The sequence below is a fragment of the Chenopodium album genome, chromosome 13 (assembly GCF_948465745.1).
Source record: "Chenopodium album chromosome 13, dcCheAlbu1.1, whole genome shotgun sequence".
In the NCBI taxonomy this organism is placed as follows: domain Eukaryota; kingdom Viridiplantae; phylum Streptophyta; class Magnoliopsida; order Caryophyllales; family Amaranthaceae; genus Chenopodium; species Chenopodium album.
The window spans coordinates 3,879,071-3,893,757 of NC_137846.1; the positions used below are offsets into that span (position 1 = coordinate 3,879,071).

Genomic DNA, 14,687 nt, shown 5'->3' on the forward strand with positions numbered 1-14,687 from the left:
AAAGAAAACTAGCATTCTAATCTAGAATACTCCCTCCATTCATTAAAATTCTTCCTATTTCATGCATAGCTTGTTTTTCAATGCTCGTATTTGACAACTAATTTATTTAGTTTTATATTAGTAACAATATTTATGAAAATTTACATTGAAATGTGAATTAAAAAATAAGCAAATGATAATATATTTTTTTCCTTATGTCCAATGCTTACCATATAAAACTTTGACCGATAGATAATACTTATATATTAATATATTATAATTCATGGAACATAGGGAGCACTTTTTAATTTGATCGTAGTTCATTGAAAACTAGATATAAATTACTTTGTATTAGTTAATTATTACTCCCACCTTTTTGAATAATTTGGTACAATTAGCATATATGCCAATAAAAATGTTTAAAAATTAGGCATGCACTTAATAAAATATAGAGGGGTATGTGATAGATTATGTAATTAAGTAATTAATAACCTTATGTTATTATCTTAGTATATATTTAGTATTTTAGTGTATATTTCCGAGTTTAGATTAAGCTTAATTTAGAAGTTTTTGGTATTGTGTATATAAACTAATCTTTATTTGATGAATGAGAAGCCACAACAAATATTTCTCACATTCTTATATATATGGTATCAAGGCAACACATTATTTGAAAGTTAACCGGCTTAACCCAATTCGTCTACGTCAATATAAATAGTTTATTAATTATGTTATCTAATGCGTACTTGCGTAGTGCTACCCCTAGTCGGAATTCCTGGATCCGCCACTAGTTTGGCGGGTGATGGGGATAAAGATCATACCCGCTTTGGGTGATAGAGCAGGTGGATTTTAGGTTGTACCCGTCCTACTTCATACTAGCTCACCCCCATCACTTCGTAATCAACCGATCCCGAATCCCATACCCCACATCTATTTTTTAATTTTTTTTTTTACATGAAGAAGAAGGATTTAATTAATAATAGATAGCTAAACGGCACTTACAAACAATTTCTAAGAAATATATCATTCCAACACAAATACATATCACCTTAAAACTAGTTACATCGTAGATTCGATCAACTATCGCCTTATTAAAAAATTTCATCCGTAGCAATAGAATTTATGAATTAGCACTAATTTAGCTTGAAATCCATTGATGCAGAGTTGTTTGAGTGATAATACTTGTAAGGTCTTTTAGATTTAGAAGATTATGAAATCCTAAATCTTCAATCCTCGCCGGACGAACCAACAAAGAAATTAAACCTAATAGAATAATCACCATCTTAAAGATGGGATCAATTTATTGAAAGCAATTAAAAAGTTTTTGGGCTTACCACCGGTAAAAATACTAGCGGAAGCCTCTACCAAGATTCACAATTGAGATCAGAAAGAAAAAAAAAAAAAAAAAAAAAAAAAAAAAAAAAAAAAAAAAGATGAAAGAGAAGGAGAGAGGGGGGGGGGGGGGTTTGAAGGAAAACCTTTAAAAAAATAATAATAAATAAATATAGTAATGGAGGCTAGAAAAACCATCTCAAAGGAAAAAATCCCAGAGGGAACAAAGTTTGGCATCACATCTATCTGTTTTTTTAAAAAATGTACTTCCTTCGTTTTTTATTAGATGCATCCCTTTTTACAAATGGAAGTTTATTTTAGATGCATTATTTTTCATTTTAGTTAATGTATTCTCTCTATCTCTCTTTTATTACATGGGTCCTCTTTATTTTTTATATTTACCTCACTGCACTCTAAAAATTACATAAGAATCCGTAGTTACAAAAGTGATGAATTTAATAAAAAAACAGAGAAAACATATACTACTACCTCTGGTCCAAATTACTCGCAACTTTGAAATATTTTATATCTCACAAATAATACCCCAAAGTTGCGAGTAATTTGGACCGGAGGTAGTATTATACTACCTAGTATTCTAATAAAAAAAAATTATGTATTTTGAAATTGTAAATATAATACATTGTAATATACTTATAGTATTTTTTTTTTTTTTTAAAAAAATTGGAAGTATAATATCAACAGTGAATTTTTTATATTATTATTATTGTAATCTATAATATGTAATTTTGTTGTATTTGGAAGGCGAGGATTAAACGAGTCCTGGGTAGGGATTATGTGGCGGTGTGAGATGGGAAAGTTTTTTATATACACCCATGTGTATTTTGTTCTTATTTTAATGATTGTTTTTTATTTAATCATCAAATGAAAATCAAATACTAAGCTTGTGTTAGCTAGGTGTATAGTACACTCAGGGGTATATAAAAAATTATAGTGAGATGGAGATAATTTTGAAATTGTTTTTGCCAGGACAGGGGATTAGGATGAATTTTCGAACCGCCTCGAGGTATGGGATTAAGATGGAGACGAGGATGGGGATGAAAATGTTAGGCGGAAATGGAGATGAGAATGTTAGGCACAGAATCTTAAGCTGATCAAACTGAACCCGACCTGATTTTGGGCAAATTAGTCCCGCCCAAATTTTTTTTAGGCGGGTTTAAATCGACCAGTTTGGGCACATAATTTTCAATCTGAAGCTTGATCCGGCCCCAAAAAACGGGCTAATTTATTTGGCCACGTCCCGCCGCCCCGTCCCGCCGCGCCTAATAAATACATCTATCTACTATCTAGAAATATAACAGCAATTGAAACCAATAAAAAAAGAAATACTACAGCAATTGCGGGAATGTACGTTTGACGTTTTGCCGGGAGAAAAAGGAAAATTATAAAGAAAAATCAACAGTGATATTGGCGGTTCAATAGGAAAGGGTCAAAGTGTCAAACTACCCACAAAATTCAGATTCTGTTTTTATCTATCTGAACGATTTCCGACAAAATAAACCAGAGCAATTCTAGGGTTTCCGACTTCCACATAATTTCTTCCCAAATTCAACCTCCTCACTTCTAATTATTTCTGAGCAGAATTCCACGATGAGTATAACTCAATTTGCAATGGTATTCTTTCTCTCTCCTCTTCTTTCTCTCAATCATCAGTTTTGTGCATTTTTCTGTTGTTTTTTATTCATTCTAATTGAATTTGAAATCGATGTATTGTTGATTAATTTGCGAATTTAGGTATAACAATTTCACAATTAGCAATGGTTAATGGTAATTCCCTGAAATTAGTGACCTTTTCTTTCTTTGATTGTTGATTAATCCTTGTCTAGTAGACCTCTTTTAATAATCAATTGACAAATAATTCCCAAGTTTCCTAGGCTAGAGAATATGAAAGTAAAGATCTTTACCAATTATAGAATAAGGGAATTTGTTGGCCTTTTTAGTTTGCAGTTGCTTTTTTTTTTTTTTTTTTTTTTTTTTTTTTCTCCCCTTTGTGTGCTCAATAGTAAGTCAGCCATTTAGTTGGTGATTGCAGCTCTATTGTCGGTCTGTGCTGCATTAGGTTTTAATTGGATTTTTGTTGGTTTGAAGCTTTGAACAGTAGAATTTGAAGTAGATATTCTTTTGATCTTTTTTAACCAAGGTTCTAGTTTTTGGACCATATGTTTAAGTTCTAAATTTATGGCTCTGAAGTGAAGTATATGTAAACTGCATTCGCGGTGACTAACATCTTAAGTAATTAAACTAGCGAAGTCTTTAGTATTTTCTATTTTCCTTTCGATGATGCTTGCATTTGCTTATGCTGCTTTTGCATCAATTTACTTGTGTCGTACTTACAGGTTGAGGAGCTTGGTTCCCTTATAAAAGATAACTATCCAAGCAGGCATCTTGTGCTTGCAGTTGAAGAGGCCTTGGTTAATTACCTTCAGGATGATCCGAGGTTTTTATTTTAAACTTCTTTGTATTGTTTTAGATGGTTTGGACGCAATAAATGGAAGTTCATGCTACTGGCATTCAGCAGCACTTTTTTTTTTTAACATTCCGATTACTGATACTTATGTCACCATTATGCCCTGCTGACCACTTTTCTCAACTTGATTCATGCACCCCTATAGGTCATGATAATACTTTGTATTATAGGCCTATGTTACTTGGACTCGGATGAAGTGTCCAATTAGACACGGGTGTCCAAGTATCGGACTCGCCCATTTTCTTGAAAAAAATTGTGTTTTTAGTTAAAAATGAAGTGTCCAAGTGTCGGTGTCGGTGTCCGACACGAGTCGTGTCGACACGGACACGTGAGGTAAATGAAAGAGTCCGAGTAACATAGTTATAGGCACTGCTGACTGCCATTATTATATAACCTATAATTCTTTGCATTTAATATTTTGAACTTACTTAACATAATGGCCTTCTGTCTTTTTCCCTTATTTTGGCATGGAATTGCAGGCTTTGCAGCCACACCTTCAAGTGTATTATCACTTTGAAATAGTCTGTTTTTTAACGACTCTAATCATTTTTACACTTGGTAAAAGGTGCTTGCATACTTTTTAAGTTACGAAATGATGAAGCAAGCAGAGTTTATGATTTCATTAATAGCCGTGTAGGGATTATTATTTTTGTTGGCATTGGGGAGAAAAGGGATGTGGTTGTGATGTGTATAGCATGTATGGTAGTAGAGTTGTAGTTAGTATATTATCATTATCGGTAATTGGAATGTTATTTTTTACAGTCCAGGTGGGATTCTTGAGTTGGAACCCATGAGTTCATACAACCGCCTTATCATACACCGTCTTGCTGACATTTTTGGGTATGATATGAATCTTAAGATTTATTAGTAATGTATGAGTACTGTTTTTTTTTTTTTTTGGTCTGGTTATTTTGCTTTTCTGATGTATTGTTTGGTTTTTCTAGATTTGTTCACGAATCTGTAGGTGAGGGAAATGATCGTCACTTGGTTCTGCAACAGTGCTTGGAGACATCAATGTATGTGATGTTCTACGTTATTTCAAATACTCATTGGTTTTTTTTTGTTTTTTTTTTTCCTCCTATTTTCTGGATTTCAATTATAAGCTTTTTTTTGGCATTACTTTCTCTTGTTGATGTGTGGTACGAGTAATGAGCTGGGATGCTTATCTATTTTAGAGCCTGCATACTCTACACTTGCATTGTAGATCTAAGTCTTAAATTGAAATGGTTTGTTGTTACATGTCTGCCATGTTCTGTTGTACTTAATTGTGAAGTTTAGTTGCAATGGTTCTTCTATGATCTATACTGATTTAGCTGAAAGAATCTTTGAATTCACAGACCTTCTATACTTGTTAGTGATGTTCTCTGGCAATATGGTGCATGTGACTCTCCTTCAATGCCTTACCAATTATTGAGAAGAGATGAGGAGTGCACTGGTAAATTTTTCCCTTCCACTTTTCTAGAGGTTCATTAATTGATTATTGATAATTATTTTATAACATTATTTTGATCCATAGTAGCATTTACCTATTTGTCTAAGGTTGAAGTCCATCCCTCTCATAACAGTCATAAGTCATATCTGCAATTCTATCTGGTGGTAATTGCACTTCAGATGGTCTTCAGTTATCTTTTATTTGAATTTATGTGACATGATTTAGCTTATAACCTACGTTCCTAACAGTTGAATATGATTCATATTATTACTGCTGGTAAATGCAGGTCATTTAGTCTTAATGAGTTGAGATCCTGTTTCACTAAAGCATAGTAATGAAGATGAAATTGTGTGGCTGTTTCTTATTACATATTTTAATAAATCTTTGAAAATGGAGAAAGGTAAGATGGTTGAACATTGGTATTATTAAGACTTAGCCTGTTAGCCTTTACTTGGTTTTTGAGAGAGATAAAGCTTGTCTGACTTTACCTGATCTGGTTGTGAATTGATGAGTTTGAGGGTTGAAATTTCACTTTCCTTTTTGCATGATTGTGTCATAATTAATGAAGTGGTGAGTCGATGATACAATCTCATCTTCTGCAGTAGAATTGAATAAGATTCTTTGTTGATTTCTTATTGAAATTTAGTCATTTTGGAGTAATTATATATGGACTCTGGAACTTCTATCAGATTTTGTATTAAATTCCTTTCCTGTTCATTTTAGTATTGAAGATGAATTTACCCTCTGCCCCAAATTTTGTTGAGAGAGAAGCAGCTTATCTAGCTGCACGTGAACGCATATTTGGTATGGACGAAGTTCAGGCAAAAGAAGCTGCAAGACAAAGGCCAAGAAATGTTCCTGTTGTTGCCCGTCGCATGATTGCCCATGCGCTTGGCCAAAGAATTAATCATTGCAATCAGAACCAAGGCTATGATGCTAGACATTCTAATGGGCAAGCTATGGTGGATGACCTAGAAAGAAGTATCAAATATGATTTAGATTTGCACCACAAATCCTCCCCTGACTCCAGTGTTAGCACTGACAACATTGTTGAATGTATTAGTGCAGAACGTAATAATGCAGGTGATTGTTTCCCTGCTGCTCATGGAATCTTATTGCCGGAGGCATCAGATAGGAACTCTTCTGGCAGTGGTCATAGACCAAGTGGAAGAAACGGGTTGGTCATCTCTAAAATGAGTATGAAAGAGGAAAACATGGGAGCTGCAAAAAGAATGTTTGCTCATGCCCTGGGTATACCGGCTTCAAAAGATGGCATTTCTCGGGGAAAGTGAAAGTTAAAGTTGGTATGGATAAAGAGTTGACGGATATTTGAACATACTATCAAGAGGTATCTCTTGTGCCATTCTCAGCTTCTGTTTGATCAGGAAACTAGAAGAGCCCACAGTTGAAGCCATTACTGAGAGTTGAATGCTTGAGGTATTAAGATCTGGGGATTTTTTTTCTTTCCTTCCTGATGCATAGCAAAAGAGTTGGCCATGGATATAGTAATGGCTATTTGTTGACAGTTTAACCTTTCTTGTTCGCCTCAGGATTGATTTGTTTAGGTCAATGTGCTTTGTTTGTATCAATTGCCAGAGCTGCAAGATTGAAATGGACCTCTAGCTACTCATTCCGAAGGCAGCAATGTTTGTTATCTCACCCAGTCTTTTAAACGTATGCTCTACCCAGGTTTCATTATGATGGTTAACAGTTGGGATGAAGTGCAGGCTTTACTGGATCTCTGAGATGTTGCTAAATAATGACTGCTGTATCAAGAATTTAGGACTATTGTTATATTTATGGATGTTTTAGTTAACACTTAAAGTCTTCTAATCAGAATGATTGTTTGTGACATAATTTATTATGTACTTCATATCTTTAAGTAATATATGAAATCGTTGTTATTTATTTCTTTATCTTATCTTTTTAATAGTCAAACTGTCACAACTTTGTGAATTTAGATACCTACTGAGTGTTACTGTTTATTATGAGTTTATGACTTGGTGCTCGTCAACCAGAGTGAAGATTAATTTCTACGTTGTTTTGTATGCAGCACAAGTTGGACATTCGCAGATCTTATTGCGTGCATACAAATTCTGTTCACTGAATTTATACACATGTATTCTGGTCAAATCGATCTGGGTATGATTTATATACAGAGTACATAATATAAGGATGTTTGCTAACTGATAACAAATCACTGTTACATGTAGGTCTGCCACTGATGATAAGAAGTGTGACTTTACTACTGCTACTTTTTTTTCTTCGCTGTGATAAATTTCCCCCAATATTTCCTATCAAAAAAAAAAAATACAACTAAGTAATTTGGTTCTATTAGGAGAAGATTGACGGTTGACCACTTGACTTGTATCATTCATTCAGTATTCCTTCTTTTGGAATAAAATGATATCAGATCATTCATTAGCTGAGCAGTCAAGTTGTGTATTCATCTAGTATTTTGGATGACAATTGTCTCTCATTCTTCGGTGTGGGAACGTCAAATTTGTGTAAAAAGAAACTAGTTGGTTGATTTTAGTTCAAATCTTAATGGTTGTTTTCATATGTAATCATTTTAAGCTAATCTTTTTTCTCAGACAAAATTAATGGTAGTGAACTGTTGCTCAATAATACATACCTTAACAAAATTTTGGTCTGTGTTTGGGGATATTTAGCCATGAATCAACTATTAGATTAGATTAGTGTGATTTGCATGAAAAGAGCAGTGTTAATTTAGACTCTACATGAAAAGAGCAGCAGCCTAATTGTGAATTCATCTTGCTTGGGTGATCTTCTTTCCTTGGGATTGTGTGTCAAAAATAAGTTTCGTTATAAAACATTGTAGATAATCATATTCTGAAATATTAGTATCAAATGTGAAGTATTTGTCATGCTAAATAATGTCAAAAGTTTCATGGTATCCAGATCCCTTACATCAGATGGGGCAAACTCTAACAAAAGGCAAAATCGAGAACAAGAGAAAGCCAAAGTTGGATTCAAAGGAGGAGTATTTCATTATAATTGGTGCGGTATTTTGTTGGGAAAGCAATAAGCCAAGGCCATCATGAGGGAGCTAGGCAACTGAAGATTTTTCTCGAGCAAGGATATTGAAATGACTACAAACAACTATAACACTGATTATTTATCTGGCACTGATGGTAATAACTATATCCTTTATAGAGCAACCATCAATGATTGTATTGTAGCAATAAAAACGGACAATTAATTTTAGGATGGAGGGAGTAGTAAATTAATTTATTAGGAATTTAAATTTCAACATCTTCAACATGACTTTCAATAGAATTCTTCAGCTGTATGAGAATGTTTACTGTTGCTAGTCCTACCATGATTTTAATGTTTATTTGAATGTCATAACATTTTACTACTATTTGAAATTTTGAATGGTCTCCAACTCAATTTGGACAGATTTTCTCCCACTTTCTTCTCAACTTTTCTGTTGATTTTGCCCTATAAATAAGCGTTTTTCCGTTTTCTTCGTAAAGAGTAAAATTGATCATCTTACATTGCTGATTTGAGCTAATTTGAGTTCCAAAATCTCCTTATTCTAAGGCAGTGATTCTTCACGTTACAGCATCACGTAAATTTTTGGCCTACATTCCCATTTGTTTATTGCCCTTTACAGTGTTCTTTTTTCCTAAATTCTGAGTTCATAAATTCGTTGGTCTAGATGAAAGTCAAAGCTCTCAGAGGTATGTTTTATCAATACATACTGACATACTGAGTACTCATTAGTTATTTATTTTGCTAAAGCTGTAATCTTTAAGCTATCACTAGTTCATTCGGATTTAGCTGTCATGTACTCATTAGTTATTTATTTTGCTAAAGCTGTAATCTTTAAGCTATCACTAGTTCATTCGGATTTAGCTGTCATGATAATAGTTTAAAATATTACGAGTATATATCAACGTGACAACTAATTACGGAAGGGACAAAGTAACCCTGACCTAGAATATCATAAGTCTTTCTATTGATTTACACAAGCACATGAAGCTATCCCCTAACAAATTACAACTAAGAGAAACAAGAATAAGATCAAGAACTAATAAAATTGATTGTTGAATGCTTTATCCTAAGGAGGACTTATTTTCATTGTTAACGGTGGAAAATTCCAACTGTATCTCATTAGTTTTTATATGCGTACCACCTGTTTGTTATAATGTCCAAAATGATAGATTAGTTGAAGGGCTTCATATGTCATGATTGTCATCACTCAGTAATAGTGTGTAATTCTTAAACCTTTCAAAGGTAACTCAATTAATCATCTGTGTTTTTTAGGTTTACAGTTCACAGGCAAGCAATATGATTTCATAAGCTGAACAAAAAAATCGAGCCATAATAAGGAAGGGTTAATTAATTAAGGTATAGATGGGTCAAACTCAAACAAAGTACAATAACAACATATGGCCAAATTTAGAATCCAAGGAGGAATATTTTATTAAAAATGGAGGAATTTTGCTGGAGAAACAAATTGCTCTGAGCCAAGGCCAACATAAGGGAGCTGGGCAGCTGAAGATTTTCTCTAGCCGGGAAATCGAAAAGGCGACAGATAGCTATAACCCTGATCTTATTGTTAACAGGAATTCTTATAGCACCGTATATAAAGCAACACTTGAAGATCGTATTGTAGCTGTCAGCACCCCGCCAGATTTACTTACAAGTCACCAAACTCCCAAATTGATTGATCTTTTTTTGACTGAAGCCTCAACATCAATGGTAATGAACCATGACAATATGGTTAAACTCTATGGCTGTTGCCTTGAGACATATATACCAGTACTAGTGTATGAGTACTTATCAAATGAAGACCTCTTTCAATGTTTGCATTATGTTGAACCTAGCAAGTGTATAAAGTGGGCAGATCGTTTGAGGGTCGCAACTGATACAGCTTATGCACTTTCCTTTATGCATAATGCCTTATTAAAGCCAGTGGTGCATAGGGATGTCAAGTCATCAAGTATACTACTTGATTCTTCATTCAGCGGAAAATTAGATAACTTTTGCTATTCAGTGTCTATTACTCCAGGGGAGACTCCCCGAAAATGGCCTGTTGAAGGAACTCCAGGGTATATTGATCCTGAATACATAGAAACTCAAGAGGTGACAGATAAATGTGATGTGTATAGCTTTGGGGTTTTTATGTTGGAGCTATTAACCAGAAGGCAGCCTCTTCCGATGGCCAAACGTGGTACAGACTTGGTGGATGTGTTCGTTTCAAATGTGGAGCAGAATTGCATGATGGAGATGATCGATAATGAAGTCTTGCAGCAAGCAAGCAGGGATGAGATTCAACAGGTTGCAGGGCTTGCATTGGCATGTGTGGCAAAGAAAGGAGCTGAGAGACCAACAATGATTGACGTTGTTTCTGAGCTTTGGAGCATACAAGGACGAGACATGAGGTGCAACAGAAACTGTGTATGACATGCCTGATTCAAGCTTACTAGCTTAGTAATAAAGATGCAGAAGACAACAGGTGATTTAGTTGTAGTTTATAACACAGTCAAAATTTTGTTTTACTATTCTTGGTTGCTTTAAGTAATTGATGGTGTATCCCTCAAAAAAAAAAAAAAAAAAAAAAAGTAAATGATGGTGTATGTTTTGTTTTACTGTGTACTTTTTCTTTTGAAAAGTTGCACATTAGTTTATTGGACAATGATTCTTTCTATCTCTTTAATTATCTCTTTTAAGTCATCTAATAGTTTAGATAATTTCTGTATTAAAATTTGAATCTCTTATAATTCTTGTATGTAATGAACAATGTGTCCAAAAAAAAAAAAAAAGTATGTAATGAACAAACTTTTTTTTTTTTTTTTTTTTTTTAACAATGCATAAAATCATAATACAAGTACCTATTACCCTCATTAATCAATTATATATTTATATTAATTAATTTATAGGGCAGTCAAACTTCAACATCTTCAACATGATAGTCAATAGAATTTTTCAAAGCACCCCCCTTATGTCATTGCCTCATTGGTATTCTTTGCTTGTCCAGATTTTAAATCCTCTCTCAGTCTCTCTCCCAAATTTGAGATCTCTCCTGCCTATCAATCAGCGTGACAATTAATTATGGAAGGGACGGAGTAACCCTGACCCAGAAGATCATAATTGTCTTTCTATTGATTTGCACAAGCACAGGATTTTTTTATTGATAATGGTGGGAAATTACAACCTTATCATATTAATTTTCATATGCCTAACACCTGTTTGTTAAAATGTCCAAGAAAAGAGATTAGTGAAAGTGGTTCATATGTCAATCAGTAATAGTGTGTTGTTCTTTAACCTTAAAAAGGTAACTCGATTAATCATCTGTGTTTTGTGGGTTTACAGCTCACAGGCAATATGATTTCATAAGCTGAGCAAAGAATCGGGCCGAAAAAGGAATCATTCATCAAAGTAGATGGGTCAAACTCAAACAAAGTACAAGAACAAGAGAAGGCCTAAGTTTAAATCTATGGAGGAATATTTTATTAAAAATGGAGGAATTTTGCTGGAAAAACAAATTGCTCTGAGCCAAGGCCAACATAAGGGAGCAAGGCAGTTAAAGATTTTCTCAAGCGGAGAAATCGAAAAGGCTACAGACAATTATAACTCTGATCTCATTGTTGCCAGTAGTGCTTATGGCACTGTCTATAAAGCATCACTAGAAGATCGTATGGTAGCTGTCGAAACCCCGCCACATCTAGAGTCAAAGCCAAATCCCGAAATAATTGATCTTCATTTAACTGAAGCCTCAACATCAATGGTAATGAACCATGACAATATAGTAAAAGTCTATGGTTGTTGCCTCGAGACATATATACCAGTACTAGTGTATGAGTTCTTACCAAATGGAGCCCTCTATCAATGTTTACACGGTGAAGTTCCACCTGGCAAGTGTATAAAGTGGGCAGATCGTTTGACGGTCGCAACTGATACAGCTTATGCACTATCCTTTATGCATAATGCCTTATTAAAGCCGGTGGTGCACAGGAATGTCAAGTCAGTAAGTGTACTGCTTGATTCTTCATTCCGTGGAAAATTAGCAAACTTTGGCTATTCAGTGTCGATTACTCCAGGGGAAACTCCCCAAAAATGGCCTGTTGAAGGAACTCCAGGATATATTGATCCTGAATACATAGAAACTCAAGAGGTTACAGATAAGTGTGATGTGTACAGCTTTGGGGTTTTAATGTTAGAGCTGTTAACCAGAAGGCAGCCCCTTCTGATGGCCAAACATGGTATAGACTTGGTGGATTTGTTCGTTTCAAAAGTGGAGCAGAATTGCATGATGGAGATGATTGATAATGAAATCTTGCAGCAAGCAAGCAGGGATGAGATTCAACAGGTTGCAGGGCTTGCATTGGCATGTGTGGCAAAGAAAGGAGCTCAGAGACCGACAATGATTGACGTTGTTTCTGAGCTTTGGAGCATACAAGGACGAGACATGAGGTGGAACATAAATTGTGTATGATATGCCTGATTCAAGCTTAGTAATAAAGATGCAGAAGAGCTAGGCGTACATCAGAAGACAACAGGTGATTTAGTAGTAGTTTATAACAAAGTCAAAATTGAGCTTTATAATGTTCTTTTTATGTACGTGTCTTTTTATGTATATATATAAAAACTGTAGGTGCAAAAAACTGTAGTTTTCTGTAGAAAAATATTTGTCACAATTAAAGGGGCTGGTATGTTTCTTAATGCCTATGCTTCCAATTCACCTTTTATGTGCTCTTTGGTCACATCTTCAATCATCTTCAGTTTATAGAATGAGAAACTAGTTCTAATTCCTCATTTTAAGAAAGCATATTTTTTGGTCCTTCCGATTGAAAACATCAACCTCAATTTGTTATCAAGAGTTATTAGAAATATTAAGCAATTAAGCATTACAGCGGTAATTGATATTTATGTCACCACATGTGTTGGGCATTTCTGATTAAGTGCTGTAAGTTTGAGGGAAGGAACTAGCTGGGTGGCCTGGGTCATGTTCTTAACTTTTTATGCAATCATGTTAAACCTTTCTTCCTCCTTAGACAATATACTTTTTTTCCTTTTTTTTAGGAACCTTTGGCAATATACTAGTATGATTCAAAGAAGATATACACCTATTGCACCTGAAAATTTGTTCTTAGACAATCTTCATGGATTAATACATTGGTATATATATATATTTAGTTATTTAAGGTGGTTGCTTAGCTCATCACTGTTATGTAGGTCTGCCACTGATAATAACAATTGTGACTTAGCTACTTTCTTCTTTTTTTTTTTTTTTTTTTTGAAGAATAGGATGCATAATTAGTTAAGAGTTAAGTTACAGCAATGTGCAGCTGGGACATCACCAGCACAATTAAAAGACAAGTTCTCAGTGCTTAGAGTTTTATCTCTCACAAAAGCATCATTACAAATTAGAGGAGGGTTGATCAAAATACAAATCTGGTGCATCGCCTCTAAATTCTTCCTTGCATCCTTTGCTAGCACATCTGCAACCTCGTTGCTGCCTCTCCCTTCATAGCGCATATCCACTTGGAGGTCCATTTGCAGGTCCCTGCATGATTTGATTAAAGCTGGAGAGTTAGGGATAAATTCATTTGCCTTGATCTCTTCAACTGCCCTTTTAGCATCCGTACAAAGAATGACATTGTTCCAATGTTTATCTCTGATTAGAGTTAGAGCCATTTCCAGAGCTTTTAACTCAGCATCGTGGCTAGTAGGAAGATAACCTTTCCAGACCAGACCAGTCACCCAATCACCCATGCTATTTCTACACACTACAGCACACCCCGCTTCCTTAGAGTGAGGAAGGAACGAGGCATCACAATTGATTTTGAGACAGTTTGGGGGGGGAGGAAGCCAGTGCTTAGCCGAGGGCTTAAGACTTTCAGAGGTTGGTTTACAGTAGTAAGACTCTGAAGCAGCCCAGATGCACTGGTTGACTGATGAGATTAGGGGGGTGTTTTGTTTGGAGAAAGTCCAAGCATTCCTTCTAAGCCAAAGGTGCCAAAGAGCAAAACAAAAAATCATTTTCCATGGAATTCCATGGGAAGAGTCTGCTGAAAGAGTGAGATTCTGTGACAACCAGTTAGTCCAGGAGCCAGAGAAATTCTGTGACAATCATTTTCTCTAGCTACTTTCTTCTTCACTATGTTACATTTCCCACCCAATATTACCTATCAAAAAAAAAAAAAAAAAAAATAAATAAATAAATAATTTGGTTCCATTAGGAGAAGGTTGACTGTTGACCACTTGACTTGTATCATTCATTCAATATCCAGTGTAAAAACTACTGGGTTCCTTCTGTCTGAATTATTGATATCAGATCTTAAGCTCAGTCAAGCTGTCTATTCATCTAGCATTTCTTATTACAATTGTCTCTCTTTCTTCGGTGTGGGAATGTCAAAAATGTGTAAAAAAAGAAACTAATTGATTGACTTTTGTTCAAATTCTAAGCCAATCTTTCTCTTCAGA

At 34.7% G+C, this 14,687-nt stretch overlaps 2 protein-coding genes and 1 pseudogene across 4 annotated transcripts; all 3 read left to right on the forward strand.

The window, feature by feature from the left end:
* Positions 1-2,658: 2,658 nt before the first annotated feature.
* On the forward strand, positions 2,659-7,136 carry LOC145574300 (uncharacterized). 3 transcript variants are annotated; one of them, XR_014098036.1, is made up of 7 exons: positions 2,659-2,943; positions 3,666-3,766; positions 4,559-4,636; positions 4,741-4,812; positions 5,134-5,231; positions 5,952-6,665; positions 6,779-7,136. XR_014098036.1 is itself a non-coding variant. In XM_081632054.1 (6 exons), exons 1-6 carry the CDS (start codon positions 2,920-2,922, stop codon positions 6,518-6,520), a joined length of 942 nt encoding a protein of 313 aa, XP_081488180.1. In that variant the 5' UTR covers positions 2,659-2,919; the 3' UTR covers positions 6,521-7,136. The 3 variants fall into 3 exon arrangements, 2 of the variants coding, with proteins under 2 accessions (XP_081488180.1, XP_081488181.1); XM_081632054.1 differs by having other exon boundaries at positions 5,952-7,136; XM_081632055.1 differs by lacking the exon at positions 3,666-3,766 and having other exon boundaries at positions 2,660-2,943; positions 5,952-7,136.
* Positions 7,137-9,611: 2,475 nt separating this feature from the next.
* LOC145577097 (wall-associated receptor kinase 17-like) lies at positions 9,612-10,664 on the forward strand. The gene has a single exon (XM_081634772.1). It carries the CDS (start codon positions 9,612-9,614, stop codon positions 10,662-10,664), a length of 1,053 nt encoding a protein of 350 aa, XP_081490898.1.
* Positions 10,665-11,643: 979 nt separating this feature from the next.
* LOC145577098 (wall-associated receptor kinase-like 2 pseudogene) lies at positions 11,644-12,696 on the forward strand (annotated as a pseudogene).
* The last annotated feature ends 1,991 nt before the right edge of the window (positions 12,697-14,687 follow it).

What these genes read in the sequence shown, in the direction of transcription:
- LOC145577097 (XM_081634772.1), top strand. Translation starts at nt 9,612, where the DNA reads ATGGGTCAAACTCAAACAAAGTACAATAACAACATATGGCCAAATTTA.
- LOC145574300 (XM_081632054.1), top strand. Translation starts at nt 2,920, where the DNA reads ATGAGTATAACTCAATTTGCAATG. An exon ending in TACCTTCAGGATGATCCGAG is followed by an intron (nt 3,767 to 4,558) that starts GTTTTTATTTTA and finishes TATTTTTTACAG; the next exon opens with TCCAGGTGGGATTCTTGAGT. An exon ending in CAGTGCTTGGAGACATCAAT is followed by an intron (nt 4,813 to 5,133) that starts GTATGTGATGTT and finishes TTGAATTCACAG; the next exon opens with ACCTTCTATACTTGTTAGTG.